The sequence below is a fragment of the Bombus affinis genome, chromosome 10, assembly GCF_024516045.1.
Source record: "Bombus affinis isolate iyBomAffi1 chromosome 10, iyBomAffi1.2, whole genome shotgun sequence".
Lineage (NCBI taxonomy): Eukaryota > Metazoa > Arthropoda > Insecta > Hymenoptera > Apidae > Bombus > Bombus affinis.
The window spans coordinates 13,291,025-13,305,298 of record NC_066353.1 but is presented as its reverse complement, the minus strand read 5'-3'; the positions used below and the strand labels follow the sequence as shown (position 1 = coordinate 13,305,298).

The 14,274-nt window shown below is 43.6% G+C and overlaps 1 protein-coding gene across 5 annotated transcripts in view; it reads left to right on the top strand.

Annotated features, from left to right (window-relative positions):
- LOC126920921 (Krueppel-like factor 6) overlaps nt 1-14,274 on the top strand; it is a 289,042-nt gene that overhangs the window by 110,848 nt on the left and 163,920 nt on the right. For all 5 annotated transcript variants that reach the window (XM_050731929.1, XM_050731928.1, XM_050731930.1 and 2 more), the window contains one exon: nt 3,837-4,002. In XM_050731929.1, the coding sequence (XP_050587886.1) occupies nt 3,837-4,002 (166 nt within the window). The remainder of the gene's footprint in view (nt 1-3,836; nt 4,003-14,274) is intronic.

The following is a 14,274-nucleotide window of genomic DNA, read 5'->3' as shown; positions in this document are numbered from 1 at the left end:
TTCTGTCTTTCTCGTCTCTTCGACGTACACATCCATGCACATCTGACAAATGAAAGAACCCGGTATCAATTTCGCTAGACGACGGCTCATTAAAAGTTATCGATCACTGCTTTGCTAACGTATTATTATATTTATTAGAGGTCATTATCCATATTAAATTTTCTTAATTACGTTTAACCGATCTAATAACGTCTTACGATAATGCGCTAGCCTGTGTTCGATCTTTGCCGCTCTTTTGCATAAATTATCGCGGGGACAGCGACCGGTGTAACTCCGAGCTGGCAATGAATTGATCGCCGGCCATTTTTATCACGAAACATTTGTAGTAATTAAATTAATTCCGCCGGGATTCGTTCGGTCGTGGATTGCCTAACGAATGATTGATGAACGTTATATTCTCATTACCAGTCGCTACTGTGGGAACATATGTACGTATAATATGCAGTATATAAGCTGCTACATATGTTCCTTATATATCTCGAGCGTACCAGCATCATTAAGAACAGTTTACCCGGTCTTTCATTAGTCATCGCAGATTTAATACGTCGTTTGATTTCATCCGTAGAACAGCAGGTTCGCCGTCGTTTCGTTCCTTTTTTAAAAGAGGCTCAGGTATCGTAGATTTTGTACCGAGACAAATCGCGTGAAACGGTACATGGAAAGAGAGACGGATCGATCTCTTTGCTGAATTCTCGTTAAAACGTATTGATTTACAATTCGTTATTGCGTACGCGTCGTCGTACATCGAATGAAGATTGCTCGGGAAACGAATGACGCAAGCTAACCGAAGCATATTGCGAAATTTAAGGATTTGCCTTCAATTTTGTCAATAAGTTCTCCATTGGCATATTAACTTTAGGTGTGTGGAATGTTCAAATTGCGGAAAATGTAAGTTTTCAAATTTCTAAATCTTCAAGAATTATAAAAACAAATCTCCAATTCGCAACTGTGCCATTTGCAATTACATCGATGATCTTGTTAAACTCTTCCACCTCGGCGTTACGTGGAAATGAATATTATTTGCATATCGTAATTTCAGCAGATTTATTATACCCGTTTGTTGGAAAATCCTAAATCGATCGTAGCCGAGTTCCTTAATTAGAACAGCGAGATTGCAAAGACAGCGCCATTTTTTCGCGTCGTGATACGCATGCCATAACGATTTCATTCTCGTGGCCGAAACTACAAGCGAACCTGCTAGACCCTTGTCCCCAGTCATGAATAACAAATGCACGTAACGACGAGTTTCCTGAAAACGAGAACACTGCCATGGGCGTGTCTCGCGTGACGAGTATCTCTTTTTTGGATCGATTTGCCGGTTCATTTCGCAAGTTCTTCCTATTCCAGACACGATCCGCGATTACAAACATCGAATTATTATCGTGAGCAAACTGCTGCTTATGTCAAATGTCGCGTGCGGTAGATTATTGCCGAATGTTATCGCGTTACCGAGAAAGTACGAATCGATAGTTTGACTAGCCGAACAAATTGAAATAATCTGGTAAGAAAGAAATGCTGATTCGTTGATTCGATCAATCTATTCGCTCTTTTCCTCCAACCCTTCTCCGTTTTAGCCTTAATCTTCAAGTAGTCGATCAATTTCCAATTTTAATGAATCTATTTCCAAAGTAGATCCTCGCCGAGAAGCAACGTCGTCTGATTCTTCAATAATTTTTTACATTTCGCTAGATACGCTGCATTCCTTGTTTATTCAAACATCTTCATCTCGGTCGAGGGTACTTTTGCTTTTACTTCGCTGCATGGAATTGTAACACTAAATAAACGGACGTGAAACCAATCGAAATCTCTAACGTTCAAGATTTCCTTTCTTACGTAAAGATACTTCGTTCCAAATCTATTTTGAAATGCCAGAAACCGATGGATATAGAGCAATGGCAACCGTAACAGCCTACATCGGAAACGTTTTATTTTCTCTTGGCATTGTCCACGATTTGTTAACCGTGCAACGTTACCACTTCATCCAGTTGTCAACCGGATTACGTTATTAGCCGTGTATCGTGTCGCACGACGCGATACCGTTCGTTCGAGGCTGTACGGAAAGGCGGGGGCGGTGGACGCTCGATTTTCATTGCCGATATATGCTCGAGCATTCCCACGTCTCGTCAAGACATTACCTGGAAACAATCGTGCTTTCTCGGTGGTCGAAGCGTCTCGTTGCTGTAAATTTGATCTTCCGCCCGACTGTTTTGTGAATCCGATACCGGCACGGATCCTTCGCGCGAGTACTTGTAGAATACAAAATGCCTCTTTTTCGTTGTCGCCCGTGACGACGACTTCTTCTCTTCCACCGAAACAGGTTGCATCGAAGGGTTGAATGGAATCGACGCCAGATCGACAGCGTTCGGTTCGGCGGTTCGATAATTGGGCGATTTCGGTTTTTTACTAAGGATGGAATTGAGATCGGAGAAAAGACTTTCGTTAGCGTGGATCAGACGAGTTTGCTATTAATGTGTCGGGCGAATTAGACGAGTTATTTTCTTGAACATTGAAATATCGGCGGAATTTAGATAATCATAAAAGAGGAAACCTATAACGTTGATACGTGCGCTTCAAGTGCGATTGTTGACAGTGGATTTATAGCCGCGTTTTTGTACGAATTCTGTAGAATAGGATGTCCCTCATTACTGTCGAAACTTGTTTTAAATCTTCTTTTAATCCTGATCCGAGATATTAATCCGTGGCAATAAGAATCGCAATCAGCGATCAGGACGAAAAATTCAAATGCAAGTTTGTGTCCGATGTCGTTCTCGCGTGTGGCACGGCCATAAATCTTGGCAAACGGAGGGAAATACGCAAGTTATTAAGCGCGACAGGCGAATGCCGATGATGATCTTATAATTACTCGGATTACAAAAACATAACGAAGACAAATCGACGAGTCGATTCCTTTGAAGTTATGCTTTCCCTCGAATCATCACGCTTGTAATCCAACAACTTGTTTCCACAAGCTTATCTTCAATATGTTTTAAAAGCAGAGCAATCCTCGTTAACACGAGCTTACGTATAAATAATATATTCTCGCCTTTCGATGAGATTTAACGTAATTCAGGAAATCATTTGGACGCGCAAAAGTGATTTCGCTTCTCGTTCATCGCGTCCACTGATCGTTGGACAATCGAAGACGATCGAGAAAGTCAAATAACATCGGTGCTATAGACAGTGGGCAAGCTCTCGGGTCATTCGAATCTCGTGGGAACTGGTCGTGATTAGTCCACGTCAATAGCAATGCTAGTTATGCTAATTGCGCGAAAGCACTTGGGCCTGCTACCAGCATCGTGCTCTGCAGCAGATAAGCTAGGTACGAAGGTAGTACCTTTGGCTATCGATTTATCGGGCTCACTCCCTCGGAGAGGTTTCAGATCGGCCGCTCTCGATCATTGAAGCGCGATAACTTCGACCGTGGAGCGCGTGAATTTCGTTTCGGATTATAAGGCGATTCAGAAACGGGTATTTTCAACGGTATCCTGTATTTTCTTTCAAATGTTTGAATATTCGATTTGAATATTTATATTTTAATTAGTACGGAATTTTTAATCTCCTCTGATCTAAAAAGAAAAAAGAAAAAAAAAAAAAAGAAAAATTCTTTCATTTTCACACACTCGGTGGAACAGTAAAATCGAACAAGATCTAACGCGGAACTCGTCTGGCGATACGCGTTCAGCGTAGCAGAAATTCTAATTACACAGTCGGGTAATTCTAAATTCAGGGAATTAACATCTAGGCAGCCGTTGTTTCATTACATCGAGCCAAATGGAAGCTCATTTTGCAAAATTGATTGTAGCATGCATTAACGAGCATGTTCGTTTCTGTTTCAGGCGGCGGGACCACCGGTGCAACTGGAACCAGTGGATCTGTCCGTGAAAACTCCTGTGGTGTTGCAGGTGCCTCGGTATAGTCCAGCGGCTATAATTACCGCCGCGGCTAGAAGAATCCCTTCACCTTCGACGACGCCTACACCGCCGCCGCTCTCCATATCTACGGGTGAGTCGACGAATTTTCACAATGCTAAATAGATTTTTCGTTAATCCCAATTCAGAGCGAAAAATGCAAATATCGCAAGGAACAAATTCCTTTACGCGCATACTTTCAATTCTTTCGCCGCGATAAGCCAACAAACGTCAATTCGATATTTGTCGGATCGTTTAAAATACCTGATACATTGTTAACATAGTTTTCTAATACAGGGGGTCGATAAGCATAGTTAACGCTTAGCATAGTCCGCATTGGGCCGGGGCATTCGAGTGGCGCGTTTAAAATTCCAGCGCTCGCAACACCGTAGAATTACACATTATGAACCAAAGGCGAAGGAAAGCAACACTATCGGCTATCGCCTGTCTCTATGCGCGCGCGTGCACAGGTGCACGATCCTGCATACACCTATAATAGTATCATGGAACAGTCGTGGCTGGAAAGTGGCTGCGCTCTCTCGCTTATGGATAAAACCACGGAGATCTCCGGCGATTGCGCTTGCTTTATGGGTTAATTATGGACGATTTTTTCTACATACCGCTTGCAGACGAGCCCACCAACCCTAGCCATTCTATAGAAGATCGATTTGCTTAGCAATCCGCGTTTTACGAACGAGTCAAGGCTATACAAGCGATAGCTCGCGTCCTTGCGAACGCAACCGATTAACCGAGCTGCATTGCTACTAGGATAAGTGTCTGGATCGTTAGTGATACAACTCGACTAGGTATAGAAAATTTCATATATTTGGACTTCATTGAATATTGTAATAAATACAAGAATATGCAAATATTTCTATGCTGTACGAAAGATTAATTCCAGCTAATTATTGAAAGTGACAGGATTTAGATCTTTTGCTTCTACGATTATTAAAAGCCTGCAGGTGCATTTAACTCGACGAGTGAATCTTTTTTACAAATTTCATTACGTTTCGTATAAATGTCAAATAGAGATAGTAATATTGTAAAAAAGAAGAGCATTTCGAGAATGTGTGGAACAGATTGTAGTACTCCTTGCGCTTAACGCGGTCGTAGAACGCGCGGAATTACCTTGTTCCGATAGCCCGTGCTCCGAAACGGTACGACGCAAAAAAAGGACTGGTTCCCGAAACGATCCTATGAGACCTTAATGGCCACCGGAGAACTAGCAGTTACTTAGGCAGCGGTAAAAAGTTGTTACATTTGCTCGCGTAAAATAGCCACGCGATATAGCGCGTTTAAACCGTTTGGGACCGCGAAATAGTTCGGTCTGGGGCACGGGCCACGCCTCTTCTTTATTAAGTGTATCACCAACTACGAGAGAAAAAAGCGTCGCAAGAAGGATATAAAGGAAAAGAAGAGACAAGCGTGCAACGACGCTGCGCTCCAGTCTGCTTCTGGCTAGCATTTGGACCCGCATTCACTTCCATTTCTGGATTAATGACCACGCACACCTGCACAAAGCGGAGTCCGAATGCGATTGGGGTCGCAACCCGTAGTCCTTGCCCCGGGGCATCGTTGTCCTATAGTCACCGTGTTCGTCGCTCGAAACGCCGCGAGAACACTTCTCTGCTCGAGGAGCACCCGTTCGCTGACTGCCGATTGGCAATTTGTCGGAGCCGTGCCGCGGGTCTCGTGGGCATACATGTTTGTAACGTTCAATGGGGCACCATATGTGACTCTTCTCCGAGATAAATCTGTTGGAAATTATGATGGAAGAGTGGGGTTAGTATTGGCAGATCGATGTTCAGAAGAAAGAAAGCGTTTTGAGAAAATTCATTAACCATTCGTGAATCCTATTTACGATTGGTACATCTTATCGTACTTACATGTGGTCACTTTGCTATACGATTTATTTTCTATGGTAGTTTTCTCTGGTAGCTTCAGGCTGATTCATCGAACAGATTCATACTGGTTTTGTGGATGAAAACGTGGATGGTTAATACATTTGCTGATACGCATTGCGTTCAGCATTCGGTTTCGATGATATCGAACGAAAAATTATAATAATCGAAAATCTCAGCGATCTTGAAACCTGAAGCAAGGATTTGTAAGCAAGTAGAAGCATTCGAGTCCTTAGGAAGGCACCCTCGGTTTCCTTACAGTTGATCGGTTTGCGGCCGCAGCTGCCAGCGATATAATACAAGCAGATATTGAGCATAGACTTCGAATGTCGAGCCTCCCCTTTCCAGGTTCGACTCGAGGCCGTGTATAACGGCTCGCGTCCGTTTCCTTGCGCGTCCATAAATCGCCGCTTGGTGGCTATCGGAAAATTCCGATCGTGCGTGGATACCATATACGCGAGCAGAGCTGGCCGACCCGTTGTGGCACTCGCTGCACATTCAACAGCGGCTCGATTTCTGCCTTCAGGATGTCCGAAGGTCTATTTACGCAACGAAAAATAAAACGCCTTGAGAATCGGTCGAGCTCATCCTCGTCGATCGAACGACGTTTTGACATCTTAGCCGGCCAAGGCTTTCGTAATTTGACGATCGAAATGCAAGGATGAGTCATCGGTGTGAGAATAGTTTCTTTCCTCGCGTGGTTCAAAATCTTTGCAAGGTACCGCATACTTTCGAGTAGTCGGTTAAATGCCACTGCCGTCATTTTATTCTTAGAGTGGTTTATGGCTTATAAAGAATTAGTTGACACGTGAGTACAGAGCAGAGTAGAATGTTGTTTCTGAAAAATGGATACTTTGGTACCACACAATGTCTGTCGCATCTTCTTAAATTGTACAGTTAACGTCGTTTATTATTCCACGTACATTGATGAGTAATATAACTCGGGGCACTGTAATCCGTCTTAAACACCAGTCTAAACGTACCTTTCGTCACGCCAAGTCGAAACCACGGGAATTTTTGAAGCATAATGAACGACCAGTGATCATCGCAAATTTCGAAACACCGGAACGAATCCCATCAAGAAAGCACTTCACCTGGTAGAATGATATTACGGCATACCTCGTGAACATAGTGCGAGGCCGATTAAAAATGGCAATTAATGTCCCCTATGTTCAACTATATGCACCGTGATAAATCACGCGGCCGAATGTTTCGTAAAACGACGACGGTCGAAATTGTCGAAATTCGTAGACTTGAGAAGGCGTTTCACACACTCGGTTGAAACGTTGGATTTCTACGAACGTTACCTTCGATCCTACGGCTAAATCGTAGTGCAAAAACGAGCAATTAAGGACGTACGAATACTCAAAGCAGGCATTTACCGTGTTCCTTTTCTGTGTTTCGTTGGTCGGACCCATTAACCGTCGAGAGACTTTCTAGCGTATTAGCCGGCACGATCTCGTAAAAGTTGACGAGCACATTAGCGTGGTACTGTGGCGTTGTTGCGGCCTCGTGGTCGTGGTCGCGGCTTTCATCGAGCTCCCCTTTCGACTCCCTTTTCGAAACGTTGCCCGTTATAAAGGAAACTTGTCACGCGTCACGAGGGATACGAGCACGAGCGTCCCACGGATCTAGAAGTGACGTCAGTCAGGCTGTTTGCGTACGCGAACGTCCACGGGGCGTGCAGCGATTCGGTAAAAGGGCCCCGCTGTGCGAAAGTGATTCGCCGCCGCGGTAATACTCCTCGCATATAGATACCATCCGAGTGAAATTAGAAATTTGCCGAAGGTCGTTGTTTCGTTTGTATTCCGCGGCGATCGAAATTAATATGGGCCTCGGTTCGCGGGGACGCGACTACACGGGCGGCCGACCGAAGCGAGCGCGTCGATGTTTCTCGACTTTATTTGAAAATTGCAATAGCAAAAGTAATATGTTTTTATGTTCTCCGACAAAACATAGAAAATGAAAATATTTTGTGAAAGAAGTTGCGTTTCAGCGTTAATAAATTTTAAAATGCGGATTAAATTTTGTTAGAACGAAGCATCGTGAGTACGTACAAAGATTACAGTTGTATTAAAAATCTAAATTCTATCTAAATACGAATAAGAATCTTACGAACCTTATTTCCCTGATATTATAGACACTTGGACGATCCTCGCGCCACAGCGTTTAATTATCTCCACGTACAGTGGTGGCGCGGAGAAGATCGGAATTCCGCGGCAATTAATATTATTAGCGTAATTGCGAGGCGTAGCCGCGCAAGATAGACACCTTTATTGTCTATTGCAGCGCATAATTAAAGAAAGTTCCTGGAAGAGACGCGTCGACTTTTCATTGAAAATTATCACGTGGATTTTGCGCGCCTCGAAAGCACAGATACATATCTGATGAAACTTTCCCGGTGAAAGTCACGGATGATTCGCTATTCCAGTTTTTCGTACTCTCGTCTACGTTTCCTTCGATCTACCGTAGTTCTGTATTTTTCTCCGGTTTTAACGGAGAGAAGATGACGGATAGCGTCCCGTTTTGTTGGGAGTCGGTTCGAGCCGACGCTCCCAGAGTTTGATTGTCTTTGATTAATTACTCATGCTGTTTCTCGGCCGGCGGAAGCCGACGGGTAGCAATCTAGATAATGCGTAACCGTATTAACGGTTCAGCGTAATCTTCTTATATTTAAAGAGAAAACGCCTGGAACCAACGACGCTATATAGTTCTTTGGTTAGAATATCGCGTCGTGACGACTCGATTTTTTCCAATATATTTCTTCTCGCATATTTTTCCATCGTCCTACGTACAAGGCAATTTTTGTGTTTTTATTCTTTTTCCTTACGCAAACGGGAAGTCGACGAATCTAATGTCCAACCATCGTACATGAAGATATTTCAGAGAATAAGGAAAACCGTTGCGAAAAGTTCTTGGGAAAAGCGCAATAATTTAATCAAATTCTAAAGTAACATATATCTAAATTTTCCTTGAACTTCACTCGATACTATCGATTTAGCTGCAAAATTTCAAGCTTATTATTCCGTATGTGAAATAATTATCAATGAAATAACATAGTCGCCAATCTTCTTATGCGCGTTCGCAACAGCAGGTTAAACCGATAACGGAGTTGCGACGACATTTGCAACGGATCAGAAGTTAAATAAAAAGAGAGACAAGCACGTGCAGTATGCACAGTAGCAGCGTGACACCGACACTGTGTGTTGCTCCAGCAAATAGCGGCTTGTTATCATAGCTCTTCCTTATCGCGAACAGTGCGGCCGCCGCGCCGGTGGCATGTTCCGACTATCGAGATAAATCCTTGGCGAATGGTAAAACGATAATCGGTGACTGAGTATAACCGATTGGATGATAAAAGCATGTTGCGGCATGCCGGTCGGATTTGTAGACGTCACGGATAATCAGTTTGTCTGAACGCGGCCTTTAAAGCGGCGCAATTTGTCATCATCAACCAGACTGGATGGTGGTAACCGAATTAGAAGCTCGGAGAAATAAATTTTAAACGAGAGTTTCCTTTACACACCTCGAAGGTGTAGCTTAATGCTTAGGCATTTCTCATCGTATGCAAATGGTCGTGAAGATCCTTCGGTTGGATAGAAGTTTTACGGAGAAAGGCAGGGAAAGGAAATTTGCAAACGTCTATAAATTGTTAGTTACATAATGTTAAACGCGATCCTAATGAAATTATAAACGAGGGATAATGAATTTAGAGATTATCTTTAGCGAAAATATCTTTGAGCTTTCGTTGAACGTAATAAATTGTACTTTAGCGAAACACAAAGTATCGTTATCTTTACGCAATTAAATATTTTGATATAACTTTTCAAGTTCATTTCAACGTTTTACTGAAACTATTAATTTACTCGCGACATAAAACCTATTGGTCTTCATCCGGTATAATCTCTTGCTATCATACGCTACTTCGGATTGATGCAACAACTATAAACTTCGTTCTTTACTTTTCATCGTTTCTTTATTTTTATCCTTATCGCTTCTTATTGCTTCTAAAAAGTATTAGCAAAGATATAAAGAAGATATTCGAATTTTCACATACATAGATAGATTAGAACTAGGACCAGTCTCTGTCAATTCTCTCTTTCACCGTCGGTCTCATCATCGCGTTCATTTTTAAAGCTAAGAATTTTCAAAAAAGTGCAAATGCGAAAGTGCACCAATTCGATAGCGTCGTGGTTTTATTAGCCGTAATTAAGGTGACGTTTATGGGTTCTTATCAGAGACATAGAGCACAGTGCGGACATGTTCCGTCGATCGAGATAAGTCCTCGCGTTGAATGGCAAAGCGATCATCCGAAGAGAGAGAGAGAGAGAGAGAGAGAGAGAGAGAGAGAGAGAGAAAGGGAGAGCCGCCGGTAAGACGAGTAGCAATAGGCGGTGGTCATATCGCGCTCGGAGCATTTCACGATACGATCTTAGATTCTTCATGGGAGTAGACGCGTAGATGCGAGTGCACACAGCCGGTCGACTCAGTGTTCTACGAACATACAACGATTATCGCCACTCTCTCTTTCTCTCTCTCTCTCTCTCTCTCACTCTTTCCTCATCTTCCTCTCTTTCTTCGTCTTTCGCTCACCGATACTTAGAATCAGACCCAAGTGATTATGCAATGTACAGAATCGACCGGATCCCTCGCACTTCGACACTGTCGGCAGATAAGGCTGATAAAAGCTACCTTCTCTTCCTCTTTCAGCGTTGCCTGCCTCTTGTTCACCGGAATGGTTCTTGCGTCGTGGCTCTTCGATCACCTTCTATTCGATTCGCTGTTAATTAGCGTAACGTAGGGTGGTTGGGATTTTTTGTAATTACCGTTGGCGCAGCGTTCTCGCGTGATGCGAAATGCATGCATAGGAATTTACTACGGAGATTGATCGATGGATTTTATATGCTAGAATTTATGGTTGATCCGAGTGCAACGAATTACGCCTGGCTTAATGACTATCGTTTCATTGAAATAACGAAACGTTTAATTTAACCACGATTTACAATAATACCAGCCATCGAAAATCATTTAGTGGCAATAACTGGTGTCGTTACCGAACCAGACACCTGTTGTCTTTTTGCTTTTTTCCCTCGATAACATCACGTTCGCCTTGACTTACCTTTAAACGAAGCCTGCATTCTTCTTCCGATCAAACGCAAGATACACGTACATCGTCGTACAATTAATTGCTTTTATATTCCTTCCCATTCAATAACGAACATATCGTGATAAATATTTTATGAGTCCTTACAAGCCTGCGAACTCTTTGTCGATTTATTAACACGCTGGAAAAATACTTAATTGATCGAAATAATTTCCACGACGATAGAAATTTTATTCCAAGGTATCCATAAACATGGGTGGAAAGGAAATTAAAAAGAAACTATGGAGGAGACGCGAGAAGCGGAAGAGAGTTAGAAGGCGTGGAGCCTCGACGAAGATCGTAAGAGCGGGGAAGGTGGGATTTTGGTCGAAAGAAGAGAAGCTTCTTAGCGAGGGCAGAGCGTGAGGCGAATCTTTAAGTCGTTTTACGCTTTTACATAACGCCAACGTTCCGTTGCGCCACGTTTTCGTCCTCGTCACGGTGTAAACGGTCGGTACCGTTCCTCCTTCGTGTCCGACCTCCTCTTCCTCCACCTCCTCCTTTTCCTCTACCTCCTCTTACCTTGCCTTTGCTAACTCTTTTCGAGAGCCTAAACCCGCTTGCTTGTGTAAGCTACGCTGATGGAAACGCGTCTCCTCCTAAGAGGAATCTTCACGACTTTCTACATCGTGAAGTCCATTTCTTCCTTCGTACTTGTTCCTTCGGTTCTCCTTTTTCTTCTTCGCGAAGTTATTATCCTGGATGACGGAAAGGTAGAGAAGTGCAATGTACACAATGTACCTGTACGCTTCTTAGATTCTCATTTTCTGGTGACGGATAGTCGCGATTTATCCGAACCTTGAGGGATGGAAGGTACGAATGGCAGGGAATGTCGGAGTTCTTCGTAATTTCAAAGCTTTCATATCGGAACGGATACAACGCAACGTCGTTTCACGTAAAAGAAAACGAACTGATTTTTATCCAAATTAATATGCGAGTAATATCGTCTGTCTTTTCACACGAAGACATCGTACGAATGACGCGACGGATGATAAAACTCGAAGAACTTCATTAGCAACTACCCGACACATGAACCAGAGATCCGTTGGTCTCATTCCCATGGTTCATCGGCAATTACAGAGACCGCTTTCAAAAATCCACGTCCATCGATAAAGACACGCTTTAAACCCGCGAAGAATAGAATACGATTAATGTTTCTTTGACGGTGAACCGTTCACCTTCCATCAAGCGCCGCTTATCCGTCGAAAGCGTGGACGGTAAGAGCAAACGGTAGCGGCACACTTTCAAATGTATTAAATATAATCGACTGGTCGGAAGTTGGGTTAAATTGGCCAGTCGAATAGAGAGGTTAACGGGCGGTCGAGGATTTAACATGGACGAAGTAGGATCGTCGAAATCCTTGACGTGCCTCCGGGTCTAGAAAGGCAGCTCTTCTCCCGATTGATTAGCAGAGAGGAATCGAAAGGTGCCTTGGTGGGCTAACTTGCACATTCGCACGTTGCCTACGCGTCCGCGATGACGAAAAGAGGAGGAGGATGAGCCGAAAATCGTCTCGAGAGAAGGAGAGTTGTCCATCCTCGGGCAACCCGGAACCATTCATCATATTCTTTTTTTCCGGGCCGCTACACTGGTACAATAGCGCGGTGGTTCCCTTGACATTATGTCCTCTTGTATCGTGTACTCGTCTCGAGTCGCCTCTGCTCGCCTCTATTAGAGGAGCGATAGTCGGCTGACATTTCAAAGATCGAACACCAGTCACCAAGATCGTTGATCTTTCAAGACTAGATCAGGTGTACATCGCCTTTATTCGCGCGTCGTGATGCCGCGATGGCGGCTTAATGGTCGCAAAGAGATGGCCTTGCATCTTCGTCGATATCGATTCTTAGCTTTTTATCGGAATTGGTAAAATAATCATAGCCTTTGTTATCGCAACTATCTTTCTTTTCTCTGCAACGTGTGTACCTTCAGGTCTGCGTAAATCATTCTCTTTGAAATCGTTACGATCTACAATGATCTTTAAATGGAAACGAAGGAGCATCTTACAATTTGCAAAGTCGTTTAATCATCTTGGAAAATTTTTTAACGAACGAAAAATTTACACGATTTAATTACACGTTCTTCCTCTCGCGAAACTCCGTCAGCTTGATCGTATAAACGAAAAAGCTCGGCAAGTATCGTTGTTGAAACGCGATGCAGGAATTATCGTCGATGTCTAATCTCTTTTCTCGAGTCCGTCAAGCTTGCACGATATGATCGATATCCGACGTCAGGCACGCACGTTACCGGTAATTAAGCACGTATACTAATCGGCTGCTTTAAGGTATGTACAATCCGTCTAAGTGGGGTGTTCCTCACCGACATGGCGGGGGCGTGAGAAGTGCCTTAGCCCTGTGACCTTCGTGGCCTCCAGGGTACCCCGGTACTACTCCTCCGTAGGTACTCGACGTAGCCACATCGTGCACCGAGAGGGGGGACGGGAGAGCCGTTCAAAGAGCGAGAGGAAGAGAGAGAGAGAGAGAGAGAGACGACAGGTCGAACTGTACGCGCGATCTTCCCCGTAAGAACCGTACAGTCCGATGAAATTTTGACACGTTCGACGTTTCGCTCGATCTTCGACCTCCTGGTTCGAGAGTCAATCGGTAATGGTTCGCCCGTGGGAACGGCTTATTGATTTACTTTGTTTCTGGCGGGCTAGCGAGGTTTGGACTGCTGGGCAAAAATTGATAGACGGCCTACGAAATGGGGGCAACGGAGAAATTTTTTCCAATTCGATCGGAGCACCTTGAGACGTCGAAGAGAGGATATGGCTGATCCGATTTGAAATTAAGAGTCGACTTGTCTGGAAGATTTTAATATATCGTTGGGCTTTGTGTCTGAGAACGTAGAAATCAGAAAGGTTGTTGCAATAAGCTTGTGAACTATACATGCTCGTGTCGTGACTGTCTCGATTTAGATATTGCCGTAAACGTAACGACGTTATTAAGTCTATCTAATCTGAATACTTAATCTTGTATAAATTAGAGGAGTATTGTAACAGGTACTCGAGTTGAAAAATTACAGTTTCGAATGATTTTAACGTGCAAGCTTTATCCTCCAACGTGAAATCGTTACAATTAGTTACTAAAAAAAAAAGAAAAGTACCATTCAACTTAACGCGACGAGGGTCGCGCGTGAAACGCACAATTTTCTTCCAAAGCTTAGAATGCCACTCGTTTTACTCTTTCTAACGTCGTTACCTTGTTAATCATGCCCGGCTGCGACCTGAATACGATCTTCCCTTGGTCGTTGGTCTCGCGAGGGATCATCGGATCTAGCAGGGTAGTCGAAACGGACACGGACAATCAGAGAGACCTTTCCCTGC